Source organism: Bos javanicus, chromosome 20 (assembly GCF_032452875.1).
Source record: "Bos javanicus breed banteng chromosome 20, ARS-OSU_banteng_1.0, whole genome shotgun sequence".
NCBI lineage: Eukaryota > Metazoa > Chordata > Mammalia > Artiodactyla > Bovidae > Bos > Bos javanicus.
This window is the reverse complement of record NC_083887.1, coordinates 16,888,480-16,903,933: the sequence shown is the minus strand read 5'-3', so window position 1 is coordinate 16,903,933 and position 15,454 is coordinate 16,888,480. Positions and strand designations below refer to the sequence as shown.

At 38.0% G+C, this 15,454-nt stretch overlaps 2 protein-coding genes across 8 annotated transcripts in view; one reads left to right on the top strand and one right to left on the bottom strand.

Annotated features, from left to right (window-relative positions):
* The window catches only part of KIF2A (kinesin family member 2A), a 71,608-nt gene extending 65,252 nt beyond the window's left edge, over positions 1-6,356 (top strand). For all 6 annotated transcript variants that reach the window (XM_061393449.1, XM_061393446.1, XM_061393450.1 and 3 more), the window contains one exon: positions 1,082-6,356. In XM_061393449.1, coding sequence (XP_061249433.1) covers positions 1,082-1,167 — 86 coding nt within the window. In that variant the 3' untranslated portion in view covers positions 1,168-6,356. The remainder of the gene's footprint in view (positions 1-1,081) is intronic.
* On the bottom strand, positions 4,197-14,772 carry DIMT1 (DIM1 rRNA methyltransferase and ribosome maturation factor). 2 transcript variants are annotated; one of them, XM_061393453.1, is made up of 12 exons: positions 14,511-14,772; positions 14,089-14,162; positions 12,747-12,833; positions 10,992-11,053; positions 10,815-10,908; positions 10,677-10,726; positions 9,799-9,922; positions 9,266-9,358; positions 8,109-8,173; positions 7,451-7,514; positions 6,203-6,309; positions 4,197-4,726 (listed from the first exon to the last, which is right to left on the bottom strand). In XM_061393453.1, exons 1-12 carry the CDS (start codon positions 14,587-14,589, stop codon positions 4,684-4,686), a joined length of 942 nt encoding a protein of 313 aa, XP_061249437.1. In that variant the 5' UTR covers positions 14,590-14,772; the 3' UTR covers positions 4,197-4,683. The 2 variants fall into 2 exon arrangements, with proteins under 2 accessions (XP_061249437.1, XP_061249438.1); XM_061393454.1 differs by lacking the exon at positions 14,089-14,162 and having other exon boundaries at positions 14,511-14,599.
* Between the last annotated feature and the right edge of the window lie 682 nt (positions 14,773-15,454).

Sequence of the window (15,454 nt, the reverse complement as noted above, 5' to 3'; positions counted from 1 at the left end):
ATGTAAATATTAAGTATATCCAAACTTTGAAGAAATTACTACCTAAAAATTGTATAATTCAGTCCTTAGGAAAAAAAATTGACCAAATATAATTTTGATATTAATATAAATTTGAGAGCTGTAGCAGGCATCAGATCCAGAAGTCCTTATATTCCTTTCTAGATTTCAGAAAAAATCAACTTTTTCAACATCACTGTACTTAGGAAGAGGGGAAAGAAATTGAGATTCCAACACTGTGTCTTTCTCTTTTTTTTGAAAGCCATAATCTGCACTATTAACACATTTTCAGTTAGGAAGCTGCTGGAAGGCGCCATCTCCTGTGCGTTGTGCAGGGCTTACAGCTGTCCTGGTCTCCACTGACTGGGTGGCAGTAGCGCCACCCCAGGATGACAATCAAAAGTGTCTGTAGACGGTACCAGTGTCCCTGGGAGGGGAGCAGAAAGCACCCCCAGTCGAGAACCACTGCCGTAGAAAGGTTTCTCATTTTCACACAGCTGACAGTTACTTGCCTCTTCCAGTTTTTACTTACCTATTTCTTACTCTTATGTGACTCTGAATCAGTACATGATAGAACAGACAGTAAGACAGAACTGTTAAGACCAAGAAATGTATATTCTGTAATCTCCCTTCTTCATCGTACCTTTTGTAATCCCCGATAAGGAGAAAGTAACATGTCTTAAAAATTCATGTGCACTTAAAATTTCATAGCTTAAAAGGTAAAATAGGAATTGAAAGCAGACATTTTCTAATATTCTGAGAATAACTATTTTACATACATTCCTTTTTATACTGTAAAAAGGAATTCAAAGAAATTAAAATTGAACACTGTAAAATAGGCCAAATAGAACAGAAATCTGTTGTGAAGAGAACAACAACAAAAAAAAACCCCCACAAGCATTTCTCAGAATCTGAATCTGTTGCTGTACCTGAGCACTATGTTTAGTTCTGAGTTTCTGGACCACAAAGAACAAAAGGAAAAACCCTGAGTTGACATTGTAAGAGATGACTTGATAGGATGCATAAAATTATGTACTGTATCACATGTAATGCAAAACTTACTTTCTTCTTTTCTTTTTCCAAGATAAAGTGAAATCTTTTCGTGCAGCTCTGCAAGAAGAAGAACAGGCCAGCAAGCAAATCAACCCGAAGAGACCCCGTGCCCTTTAAATCAGCATTTGCTGCTAAAGGATCCCCAGAACCCTCGCTACTGTAACATAACAATGGTTCAGCTGTAAGGGCCATTTGAAAGTTTGAAATCTTAAGTGTCTGTGGAAAGTGTCTTGTCCCTTCATCTGAATGACATTTCAATTTTGTGAAACACTCTTTTGTCTACAAGATGCTTCTTAGTCAGGAGGCACAACCAAGATTTGGGAATAGTGAAGCATTTTGTTTCATTTACCCAGATAGTGAGTTACTTTTGGAGATCCTTGCCAATTTTATTTTCTATATGATGAAGTAAGATTGTGGACTTGATCCAGAGGTGAATAGTAAGGGGAAGCCACAGCATTTCCTTTTAACTCAGTTCAGTTTTCTTAGCAAGACTGAGCAGTTTTAAATCCTTTGCGTGCATGCATACCTCATCAGTGATTGTACATACCTTGCCCACTTCTAGAAACAGCTGTGCTCACCTCTTCCTGCTTTGTGCCTTGACTAAGGCTATTGACCCTAAATTTCTGAAGCACAGCCAAGATAAATTACATTCCTTATTTGTCATTGTAAATTACCTTTATTGTGTGTACATTTTTACTGTAATTGAGACATTTTTGTGTGTGTGACTAGTTAATTTTGCAGGATGTGCCATATCATTGAATGGAACTAAAGTCTGTGACAGTGGACATAGCTGCTGGACCATTCCATCTTATATGTAAAAAATCTGGAATTATGATTTTAAAACCATATAACATGTGGTTATAATTTTCTTAGCATTTTCTTTGTAAAGAACTAAAATATAAACTAGTTGGTGTATAATAAAAAGTAATGAAATTCTGAAAAGAGTTTTATCTTAGGATAATACATATATACGCAGTGTGTGTTCCAGTGTGGTATTAACAAGACTAATAGTGCAATTTGATCTTTACCAATACCATTACTTAAGTTGAAGTGTCCATTAGCACCCCAAAATGTACTTTTTAAATGGTACAGTTAAAGGAAATTGGCTTCTGATGCATGAATATGTACATGTACATTGAAAGTAGTCCATAATAGAACTGTTAGGTTTAAGTCAAGTGTAGACAGTACATAACTTATGTTGAAAAAGAATTTAAGCTAAAAAAGAGTTGACTTCGCCATAAAAGGCAGATCTAATGCAAGCTCCACCCATTACCTAATGTTTGATGTTTCACCACTATTTGGCGAGAACCACCAAATTCTCACCAATCAGTTCATCTAGGGCATGCTACTTTTTAAATGGTGGCATTTATTTTTACAGATTGCTATTCCAAGGAAGAAAACTGGCCACTTTTCATGTAAATATTTTGTTAGAAGATTTATATCTCTCTCTAGGAGTTTTCCCTCGGTTCCCAGGATAGTGTCTAAGGAGTACATTAACAAAAAGTCTCCCAGGGATATCTTGTTTTGATTTACTCTAGGGAACTACCAGCTCATTCCTGTGGGCTAAAGGGAAGCTATGAACAGAGAGTCATATGAGCCAGACTCCCTACTTCACTGTCCATAGAATTCAAAGGGTAGTTATGGGAAATCCTAACACCATGGTGAAAAGCTCCTCTGTAAACTTGAAATCTAGTACAAATGTAGATTTTCACAGTGTGCTTATTATTAATAAATTAAATCTGTGTAATGAGTTTTAGAGACAATTTACTTCAATACAATCACCTTTGTTTTGGAAGGAACTCAGGTTTTCTTGCAGCTGTGAGATATGTTCTACTTGTGTTTATTTCAAGGAAAAGAGGAAGAATGGAGAACTGTTAGTATTAACCTTACAGAGGCTTTTTAAAAATGTAGTTTCTGAGCCTAACCAACCTTCAAAGGGCATAAAGATACATGAATTTACTCATTTTAAGCACAACAGACTAGTCTTAATTTATTAAATTAAAAGGGTACTGTATCTGTGGAAGGTCTCCTGAAATTGAAATACACTGCCTTATACTATAAAGGCTTCATTCTGAATAGCATTCAAAGTATATTAAACATTAGTACCAGAAAGGATCTTGGTAGTATAATCCATTCTTTCTGTTTTACAGATAGGGAAATCTAAAGGTTATAAAAGGGACTAAAACTCAGCAAGCAATTCATAGGACAGGGAAATAAGAGGGAAAGCTGAATTAAATCTTTAAAGATAGAGATGGTACAAGTAAACTTTGCTAAGTAGTTTTGTGTGATTTTAAAAAACCTGCTCTTAAGCTTATGTAGTATTTATGTACAAAAGTGGCTTTATGCAGTTGTTGTCTAAAGAATGACTTACATTTTTTGGATCTGGATTAAACGTTCTTTCCTTTCTCAGACTTGAAAACTGATATCCCTATTAATAATTATTTAAAATTAACTAAAAATATACATTATTTTAGTTATATAGGAATGTTTTAATATATAACTTTGAGGCCAGATTTCTAAAAAATCTGTTTAGGCAAACAACCTAGCTTTCCTTCTAGGTTCACTCGCTGTATGGACCCCTGTTAAAGTAATCTGGAGACATTCCTTCTATTAAACTAGGTATAAAGAAAACCAAATGTCACTGAAAATATTTTAATTAATTTCCTTATATAAATAAAATAGCTACTATAATTCTTTGTTAAAGGGCATTTACAATATTGAATATAATATTGATAATGATTTAAACACTGTAGCTAATTTAGACTTATTTATGACATCTATTGAAATTTTTAATTACCCAGAAATCATGAATCCTGGGAACCTGTGGTTGTGGCAGAATGGCTGGTTGGGTTGGTTGGTTTTGAAATTGAAGAGCAGAGATTTTAACTTTAAAGTCAGTTTTGATTTATAAAACTCTTTGAAATTTTAAGTCTATGAATTTTTTGTATGAAAATTCATACAAATTTATGAGATGCTCATTTACAAGGAATGCCTAGAAGTAATATATGCCTGGTACCATGCAGTGGCAGTAGCAGGCTCGGGCTTACCTAAAACCCTGATGCAGCCTGTTAACACTACAGGATTGCTAGAGGGATAGGCAGTGACAGAAACTGTACGGGAAAACGGAAAGAATTCGAGATGCAAAATAACGTTTTAAGACAACTGCTTTACTGTACACATGAATAACAAGAAGAAATGGTATGGGGGATATGTGACTAAATTAAACATTTCAACTTTTTTATGACTTGAAGGACAAAGGCCTAAAGAGTTAAAGCCTAAAAGAGGTTCTCACAATAATATATAACACAGAAAATAAAAGGGTACCATCTTTATACACTGTTAGAAATAACTTGAAGTGTAAAGTTGTGCGTATCTGCGGCTCTTGAAGATGATTATCACCCTGCCTTGTATTATTAAACCAAAATAAACAAACGAGCAAAAAACAAAGAAACCTTGGACACTTAGAACTGACTTACTTTCTTAAAAATTCAGAGAACTAAATGGTGACAGTCGTAGTCCATCAAAAGCAGTCAGGCACATAGTGTCCAAGCATAGTTCATTTTCTCAAACTATTAAGAACATATAATTCCACTTTTTTTCCTTGAGCTTGAAAAACTTCTCTTTTCCAGATACCTAAGAAAAATGGATACCTTCTGCATTGAATCCATGTAGCAATCTGAAAAAAAGAAACCAAGTGGGATGGTATTCAAATGCTAGTTTGTAGTAAGTAACAACGGGTACACAGTCCCTGTACCATGATTTCTAAAACACAAATACTCCTAAGATGTCAGTAAAGAAACTATTCTTCAATTAAGTTTATGAGAGATATATTGGTTAAAGCCACCTCATTTTGGTGCCTCTCCTGTCGTAGCCTGTATGTCTTAAGGCATGATGAATTTAACTAAAATAATCTTAGACCTACACTAACCCTGGTCTAAGAGCACATTGGTACTTGTTCCATTTCAACCTGGTAGTGAATGCAAAGCTGTTTGGAATTAGAGACAGGAGAGAGATGAATGGCTAATCTCGTGTGTCCTTTCTTGCTCTCTGAGCTCAGTTATTCAGACTCAAAATACTTACTTCTCTCTGGATACCTATGTACTTATCAGATCACTGTTTTAGTAAGCTGCATGTTTAGTAATCTTGCAGAAAATTAATAAGAATGAAGGAAAATAAGATGAAATATTTCTATTTAGACCTGCCTGAGATTATTTTCAGGATGGCCCATAAGAACCGACAGGATGGGTTAAGGTATCTAAAGATGGGTACTTATGGATAATGTTCAACTCCTGGCATTAACATCTAATGAAGACAGTAGTACTGTTCGCCTGCCAATAAAATATAAGTGTCATTTGTCTCAGTTACATACAACTGTGTTTCCAGCATAAAAAAGTAAACCAGTGACTTTTATATCAATCTACCCTCTTTTTTTCAGCCTCTAGATCATGGAAGCTTTAAAAATGAATTGGTTAAAGAGACAAAAATTTATGGTTTTTTAGTTAGGAAATCAAAGTGTTAGTGATTAAAAACAATGAATGCAGGTCAATTATTATCTGACTATTTGACACCTTACTCTGCTTTTGTAAGATTTACTTGCTTAATCGAAGGAAAACAAATTTTGCTCTATATTGCCCAGTTACTTATGACACCATTCTTTCTTTCTTACTTCGGGTGTATAGAACTTGTCTCAGTCCATGAAATAAGTTACTGAACCAGTTAGAAATGATAACCAGATACGATTGTAACTAATATTATTTCATACTTAAAAGCTATTCTCAGTAAAGAAGATCCAACTATATGTATTGTGATTCTTCTACCTGAACGGCTACTTTGAAGAGACAAACTATTAAGACTATGAATGGGAGTTGGGGGAGGGGGCTGGAAGGGAGAAGCACACACACCATAACTCACACTGTCACAGAGGTTATCTCCAGGCTTGGACTGTTCTTCATGTACTGTTCTTAAGAAAATGCATTCTGCTGCAGCTAACTAGCCTCCATCTTCTACACCAAATACTATTCCATGCCATGGAAGTGCTATGCAATAACTCCCAGGTAGCACCTTATAACCGCTTAAAAGCCTTTAAATCTCTAAATATGAAGGTGTCACAGTAAAGAAATGTAAACATGTAGTAAAAGGAAAATGTAGTTACCTGATGAAATCATCTATGTCCATGGAACGGGCCCGCTTGTCACTAAAACCTGTGCTGGTTAGGATTTGCTGTATTTTATCTGCTATGCTGAAATCTTCTGGTATTATCTATCAATACAAGATGCAGAATAAATGAACAACATATCTTTAATGAAGTCACCTTGACTCTTTTTTTTTTTTTTTCCAGTTAAGTCATAAACAGTCACCTTATCTCTTCCTGATAGTTTTGGAAAGTCTAACTGTGTCGATAAGACTTGCATCTCTTAATTCATTAAGTGGTTGATGTTCAGCACATACCAAGTACTCATCATGTATACTGCCCTTTTTCTTCTTAGAAATTCTGAAATAGTTACATTTCAGGCTTCGCAAAGTACTTCATAACATAATTAAAGCTGTAAACTAGATTTTACAGCAATTGTTAATATCTTTGAAAATTAACATTTTCTTGGCACAAATTTCATTAGCTAGCTAGTTTTTCTCAAAGATAGCCTCTCTAACCCTTGAGATATCTTCACACTTGAGATCCCTTGAGAATGCTTCACACTTCACATCTTCCATCCAAAAACTTCTTAATCCAATTTAGTATTTCCTATGTAGGTAGTTCAGAGACTGTATTCATAAAATGGAGGTAGCTATGCTACCGGTACATTAAACCACGTAAGAGCTGAATGAAAAAAAGAAAATTTGCTTTTATCTGCTACTCTGTTTAGATTGGAAAACTAAAAAATTATCAAACATCACAGTCATATATAGATGTCTGTGTGTTCACACAACTCAAGAAAATGTTGCACAGATAATGGTAGGAGACATGAGGTTCACAACCAGAACTTGCCATTTATCCCTTACTTTATTCTAATTATTTCAATTTCTGGGCATTAAAAAAAAGGCACTGAGAAAATGGTAACTTTAAATTTGTAATTTCTATATGAGCAACAAGCAAGAAGGGATGGCCCCAATTCAAAAGCTAGCAAATACCTTTAAGCTGAGTAAGTTATACATGGTTAAAATTTGGGAGAAAATTATGACTCAACTGAATCTTTTTATAGCCAAAAGAAAAAAACTGTCAGTAAAAAAGGACAGAGTATTCAAGGCTGCTCATTCTACAAAGTATACAGCAGCACTGACCTATGACATACGATCTTTTAAGGGTCCTATGAAATGTTCAGTATTAAGAGTTTTGTAATATATGAAGCAGTAGGAAATGGACATTTTAAAACAAATTATTGAAACAACAACATTTTGTGCTTACAATATTATGGACCGAACAGTGAATTCTGTAGTTTTTTTCCAATAGCTGTTGGACTGCACTTGACCTATAAAGAAATGATGTCACTATTATTCCAAACAGATTATAAATTTCCTTTACTATAAGATTAAGCCTATGTTCCACATGGTAAAATTAAAGAACTAAAAAAGGTTGAATATTTAAACTTCTGAAATAATCACAACTCCTAATATTTAAACCTAATACACATCTTAAGGAAGTTTTAGATTACAAAAAAACATCATCTCAAAAATTAGTTTTTTCATTGTGGCTTTCACCATTTTTTTTACCTTGGGTTCCAAATTGCTATTATATTTTTCCAAGTTAAATGCCATGAATCTTTCAAAAGTGTGGAAGGGGTCCATCTGTCACCTCATTTTTCCAAGGAAAAGCAGATGTGGGGTATAGTTTTTGGGTTTTTCCCATTTCTCAAAAAAACAAACCCAATCTAATTCCCAAATCCAGGAACTTTTCTTCATTAAAATCTCCTGCCTCCCAAAGTACAAAATTAAAAGTGTGTCTGGACATGGATCATGTGTATGCTTTAGGGTAATACTGTTCAGGAAAATGACCAAATTTTAGCGCTTAGCACAGTATCTGAAGCATTGATCCCTCATATATCATAAATTAGTAAAATACTTACTTAAATGCAGCAGACAGTGTCTTGTTTTTCCTAACAAAGGTGATCCTTACTAGGCCATCCCATTCCTGAAACAGTAGATGGTATTTTCTTAGAAAATATTAAGCCCCACTGATAACCTAGTAGGCACAATTTTATCTTACTATATAAAACTAAAAGCCTTCTGAAGTGATAAAAATGTTCTATATCTTGATGTGTCTGGTTCATATATACAAAAGTAAGATCTATATTTTTCACAGTTTTGTGCACCTCATTGACTGTTATACCCTCAATTTTAAAAATAGAAAACATTTGTGCCACATTGGAACAAAGAACATTGCATTTATTTAACTCGAAGTATTGTTTTCAAAAGAACATGACTCAAAACAGACGTGATTTAGAATACAGCCTGTGTAATACACCTAGCTAAACCTTGTAGGAATAGCTGACAACCGCACCACCGCCACCAGCTACTGACCACATAAGCATGTTTTTATCCAATGTGATTGCAGTGAGGTTTTACATCAAGTCATGTGGCTTTCTTCTCTTTTTAAATGGCAAAAATTAGAATTCTGATTAAACAGTGTTGCTGCTGCTGCTAAGTCACTTCAGTCGTGTCCAACCCTGTGCAACCCCATAGACGGCAGCCCACCAGGCTCCCCGTCCCCGGGACTCTCCAGGCAAGAACACTGGAGTGGGTTGCCATTTCCTTCTCCAGTGCATGAAAGTGAAAAGTGAAAGTGAAGTCACTCAGTCGTGTCCGACTCTTGGTGACCCCGTGGACTGCAGCCTACCAGGCTCCTCTGTCCATGGGATTTTCCAGGCAAGAGTACTGGAGTGGGGTGCCATACTCATACTATTACTTTAACACAACTATTTTCATTTTATCTTGTTTCCCATGTCTTATTCAAATAGATATATGTTTTCTGTAGATATAATCTTCAGCAAACTGCAATGGTATTCTTGTCTTTTTATCTTTTGCAAACATTTTCCATGCTCTTCTGAGGTCTTCAACAACTGTGTTGTGTCAAAAAATTCTAAGTACTCCATCACAGGATGTATTATAATTAATATTCTCCTATTTAGACATTTAGGTTGACTCATTCTTCCGCTGCTACAGACACACATCTTCCACCTTGGACTTTTTTTCCTTTTATTGAATGACCCTATTTTAACCTCACCTGAAAATTGATAGGTGGTGGTGGATTCTTGGGTTCTATCCTTACGACACTGGATTCCACCTTGGGTGGTGGTCTGAAATTATTCTTTCCAACCTGTTAATCAGAAAATGTTTAGTAGTCCTCTCAAAAACAACTTTAAATAGTAATCAGGACTTCCCTGGTGATGCACTGGATAAGTGCCAATGCAGGGGACACTGCTTCAATCCCTGGTCCGGAAAGATTCCACGTGCCAAGGAGCAACTAAACCCGCAAGCCACAGCTACTGAGCTGGCATGCTGCGACTACTGAAGCCCACACGCCTAGAGCTCACGCTCAGCAACAAGAAAGGCCACTGCAATGAGAAGCCTGTGTGCCGCGATAAAGAGCAGCCCCTGCTTGTCACGACTAGAGAAAGCCCGCACAAACAACAAAGACTCACTGCAGCCAAAAACAATTTTTTTTAAAAAATAGTAATCATACATGCTCTTCACAGAAGGCACAGCTAGATGCCCAGTGATGAGTTAAGCCCCATCATTTCAACAACAGTCACTTACTTTCATTAGATGGTCCACACGTGCTAACAGCTGTGTGTTAATCGACAGTCTGCAGTATAACTTATCTCCAGGTTTTGCAACCAGTCGGAGAGCAAATTCTCTTTGAAACATTAGCACGGCACATCTGAAAAGACAGCAGAAAGGAATAAAAAGAGAAATCATTTTCAACTGTAAGTGTACTTTAACTTCAATGACTTTTCTTAGGTGGGAAACAGTAAATCAGTAGCTGTGGTTAATAACAATCAGCTGGCCAGAAGGGAGGAGAACAGTTTCAGCCTGAGCCTTATTCCCACAGAATGACCCACCTACCTTTGTTTTTCATTGTATAATGGTTGTAGCTCTAACCCCTTGTGAACGTAAGCCCTCAATGATCAGATGAGAGAGTATTTCAGGTCAACAAAAGTTTCACGAAACTATAATCACCTGGATGACATGAAATGAATGCCCTGATATATTCCATTCCATGTCATTTAAAAAAAAAGGGACAGTCATGGCTCATTAAATACATTTTATAACTACTAAGGAGTTTTTGACCTGCAATTTGAAAATCACTGCTACAGAGTGTACTAGAAACCAGTTAGCAGGACACTTCAGAATCTAGACATAAGAAGTTTGACCTGGGCTAACAACAGAAGCCTAAGAAAATATGGAAAGGCCATCTGGTCTCAGAAGCACGACTCAGCCCACACCTCTCCCAGGTAACTAGCAACTGCTAAAGAATGTGAGACAGAACAGCACACAAACTGATACTTTCTACAAAACAGATTCTCCAGTAGTCTTTCAACTGAGTTAACCTTAACCTTTGGCTATGTGTGTTCATGGCCTAAACTGTAATTTTTCTAAGATTTGGCAGTAACTTTAGTCTTCTTGTCACAAACCTGAAAAAAGGTCGGTGCAGCAACAGCTTGAAGACAAAAGGAGAAGAGATCTGGAAAAGAATTAACTGGTTATTTCTGGGAAAGACCCACCAGAGAACCATTTAGTAAATATAATGTTCCTACATTTGGAAAACATACCTGATAAGGCAAATTTGCCACACAAGCATCAAAGAATGGCAGATCTGCTTTTAACACATCACCCACCATTACCTGAAGTTTGCTGGCCAGAGGCCTGATGATAAAAAAAAAAAGCAATTAAAAAGAACATCATTTCACAAGATTGAAATGTACTTTAATTCTATTATGTATACTCACGTGCCCTGAACTCTTTTGTGAAGTTCAGCTACTAGCCTTGGGTCAAGTTCACAAGCAATTACCTAAATTAAAAAAAAATTTTTTGTAGGTTAATTATGGAGAATAAATCTTTTCCTGTTAACTCAATAGGAACTTATATTATTTAAATGAATTAAAATTCTTTTCCCAATTCCACCATCATTATTCTTCAATTGTACTCTACCAGTATATTTTAAAGAACTTACCTGAAGAGAATTTAATGAAGAGATGATTTTACAAAATGCGGCAAGGGGGTTAAAGGAACAACAAAAAACATCACCCAGAAAAGTAAGCAACCAGACTACATGACCGTTCTACCCAAATACTTCACAGGATTACTGTGCTCATATGGCTCCATGCTTTGTAATTCAAGTGATGATGAAAAAAAAATACACAATATGTCTTTGCAGTAAATGTTCTTTAGAAGCATACAAAGCAACTGCTGTGGAATGAGTAGATCACTTCTCTCACCTACTAAGATCCAGAGCAGATAGCATAATTTCTCAAGTAAATGAAAAGGGATACCAGGTAGGCTGAAATTTTATTTCAGTATAAGCTGAGGTTTTGCTGACTTCCAGAAAGACACTGTCTACAAAGCAGATATATGTGAGGTTTAGTCTGTTTAGCTCCCAGATCCATTCTCCAGCTTTGCTGTGCCTGTAGGGTAATACAGTCCAGCTCCCTCGCCCTTTGACTTCTTGTTGGGCCAGGCTAATGGAAGGCATTACTGGATCCAAGGGGTGGGGTTGAGAACTTCCTAATGCCTGCGCCTGCCTCGCACAAGTTCTGGCAGCGGCCGTGTTTGGCTATGAGTGGTCCCTGTCCCTGCTCTTTCTGGGCTCCAGTAACACATTTCCCTCCTCTTGTCCCTTGAGGTTGCTCGATGGTAACTGTTTCCTGCTGTTGATAATCCCTAGGTTTTTCACTAACTGTTTACTGGTTCCCTTAACATTCCCACATCTTGTCAATGGTCTCTTCACTGAACTCTCTTCAGATAAGTTCTTTGTTGCCTACATCCACCAGAAGACACAGCAATGATCCGATGTCACTGGAACTGGATCCACCAAGAGACAAAGAAGGCGCCAGCAGCAGCCAGGTGACACTAGTCTCAGAGGCCTGTGCTGGATCTCCTCCCGAGTTCTAAGTCCAATAACTCCAGTCCCCTTGCTTTGTTCCCCTGAGCCGAGAGGTGGTAGCTGCTCTTTGTAATTCAACTCTTGGGTTAACCTCAGTGTTTTATTCTCTTGGTCCTCTAACAACCATGTAACCAATTCCCTGTATTGAAGTATCCAATGTCATTTGTTTTCCTGATTGATATACCCATATTTTTTTCTTTTAATCCATTTAAAAAAATTGAGACAATTGACATAAAACATTATATTAGTTTCAGGTATACAATACAATGATTTGATATATATAACATTCATGACCACATAATTACAATTTTTTTTGTCATGAGACTTTACTCTTTGCCAACCTTCAAGTATACTACAGTGTTGTTAACTACAGTCATGATGATGTCCATTACATCCCCAGACATATTTATTTTATCCTGGAAATTGGTACCTTTTGACTCACTTCACCCAATTTGCTCATATTTTATAAGATAAAGTTTCTAGCAAAGGAGCAAGAGTTACTGTTAAAATAACAGCAATTCATTAAAACAGATTTATACTTGTAAACCACCTGAGCTTACTCACATGATGCCTGATACCAAACACTAAATCCTCTCTTTACCTTTTTTGCCTTTTCCAGCAACTTTACAGTCATATTGCCAGTTCCAGGTCCAACCTCCAGCACCACATCAGTTGGTCGTAAGGCAGCCTACAAGCAAGCACAGCTACTTTAGCTTTACAGGCACATCTGAACACAGAATTTAATTTACATCAGAATATCTTTACTCAAAAGTGCACAGTTAGGAGATCTTATCCTGACTCCATTTTTAGGAGATTACTTCATGACCTATGTTTAAAAAAAGTATCTCATTAACGTTAGGTGCAAGTGGAAATTGAATAGTCCTCCTAACTTGGGGTAATAGGAGTCAGAGAAGTAGGAACAGCAGACAGCAGTTCTAAGAGTGGCATTCTCCTTCCTATCTTTGAAATGATTCCAACAGCACCTTGTTACCAACACTATTATCACTAGGTTCAAAAAGGAAGGACCAAAATGATGAACCATAGCATGTTGTACTAGTATTTCTCAATTCCACATCCATGTATGGTTTCAAGGGTGCAGAAGGATCCAGAAATTGTACACAAAAATTAATGTCAGTCCAGTGGTTAGGACTCCATGCTTCCTCTGCAGGGGGCGGGGGTTAGATACTTAGTGTGGGAACTAAGATCCCACAACCCTCAACATGTGGCAAAAAAAAAAAAAAAGTATATGTATGCACATAGCTGGAGTATTCTGAGTCCGTAACTTTCATCAGATGCACAAAGGAATTCATGAGTCAAAAAGGTTAAAAAGCTAGGCCAACCCTCATTTTGCATACGACACTAAGTTGACATCTCTCACCCTGGTAATGTCCTTTCTACGGCGCCAGAATATTTCCTTTGCAACCATGAAAGTAATCTGCACCACCTATTGTTTCATGTCCTAGCTCCCAATCATACAAAACAATAGGAAAACATCAATAACCCATACAGGAAGAATACTCTGAAGAGTTTACATGTGGCATTGGCTTGTAACATACAGGTTTCTCTGGGGAACAAACTTCCAAAGGTGTCTGTTTAGATATATTTTTAGGGTTTGCAGTAAACAAAAACTAACAGTAATAGATGCTGCCTAGAAAAACTGATTGGTAATAGAAGAAGAATCTGGAATTGAACAGGTAGAAGTGTCAAGCTAAGAAGTAAATAATCTACAGAAAGATAAACGAATTTGGAGTTAGAACCCGAGACTCACAGAATAAAGCAAATCATATTGAAGAGAACTTGCGAATCCTACACAATTCTTCAATTCATTCAACAAGTATTTATACAGCATCTATTTTGTGTCAGGAATCTTTTCTGTGCTTAGATATCCCTAAAATTAAAATCAATAACCCAGTAACTCTCTCCCTCTCCTCTTCCAAACCCACCTTATCGATAATGCTGTTAACAATTAGAGGATTTTTCAAAATATGCTGCCCAATCCCCGTGTTGAACATGAGTCCTGCAATAAAACATGAAATAGCTTTAATTTCCCAACTAAAAACATTAGATCGTCTCAGAGAAGAAAACAGGATAGCTAGGGGACGATAACTGCGCCAGCTAGGGGCGCCAAACGTCACGCTAAGGAGCCTGGATGACAGACTTTTAAGTCCACTCCTTCCGTGAAAGAAAGTCAGAGGCGGCGCGCGGGGCCTGCGCTCGTCGCTCGGGGAAACCCGGGACTCCCGCGCTCTCGGAGCGCTGGGCCGTCCGGTATCACTGTCCCCGCCAGAACTCCGACCTTGTCCCGGCTCGGTCCTACCGGAAGTCCCAACCCAAGGGATCCCAGCTCTCTCGCGGCTGTCCCCACCTCCGGCGCTCTTCAGCTGCCCGCGTTGTTGTTGCCGCTCGCGGCGGCGGCCGCTAGCCGCTGATTTGATCTTCGGCATCTCTGCAGGCAGAGAGCTCACAGGCCGAGGAAGTCAAGAAGGACCCGAACCGGCAACCTCTAGTCTCCGCACCACGTGGGAATCACCCGCCCGCACCACCAGCACCCTATCGGGCCACGTAGGGGTGGGGCGAAACCACGCCCCTTGCTTTGCTCCGGGGTCCGCCCCCAGAAAGAGGGAGGGCCTTTGGAGCCCGATGGCCGCCGGAAATAAACTCGGCCGCTCGGGAAGCCTAACCTCGGAAGCCTACGGATCCCAGAAGACACCGCGCTGCCGATTCTAGCAGTTTGGATTGGCTAGTTTAGAATCGGGGGCGGGGCCTTGCCCCTACACGCCCCAAGCTAGTTAAATAGGTTTGGGTGTGAGACCTCAAGGAAGTGGAGGAAGCTTAAGTTACGTAATGTAGTTAAGCTTGCGGATGCTTTACCAGGCTAGGTTGTTGAATCTCTCAAATACGAAGAAAATTTATGTCATGTATTTCTCTCGTGTATCCCAACCGATTGTGGGTGAGGATCCCAGGAGCTTGGGAAGAGGAGCCTGCTCCTCTAGCGGGAGTGAATTCTCCGCTGCTTGTGTTACGGAAAGTAACTCTGAAAATGTAATTAAGTGTTTAGTTTGACTGGACCTACTGGTGGTTTCGCTTCTTTCTGTGGCACGTGATTAATTTTCTAAACCTTTCCGTATTGAGCTCTTGCTGTGTATTAAACACTGCTGGGTGATGGAGATTCGAAGATAAATAGGAAACTGATCTCAAAGTTTATTCTATTGAGAGAGTTAGACAAAAAGTCTGAAACTGTAAATGCGCTCATTGTTATGTATTGGCTCTGACTGAAAGTTACATGAAACAATGTCCATGTCTGTTTTA

Excerpts from the sequence above, each read along its gene's own strand:
- DIMT1 (XM_061393453.1), bottom strand. The coding sequence starts at position 14,589 with ATGCCGAAGATCAAATCAGCGGCTAGCGGCCGCCGCCGCGAGCGGCAA. Across the intron at positions 10,909-10,991 it reads CACAAAAGAGTTCAGGGCAC|GCCTCTGGCCAGCAAACTTC; the intron begins GTGAGTATACAT and ends TTTTATCATCAG. Across the intron at positions 4,727-6,202 it reads GACATAGATGATTTCATCAG|ATTGCTACATGGATTCAATG; the intron begins GTAACTACATTT and ends TCTTTTTTTCAG.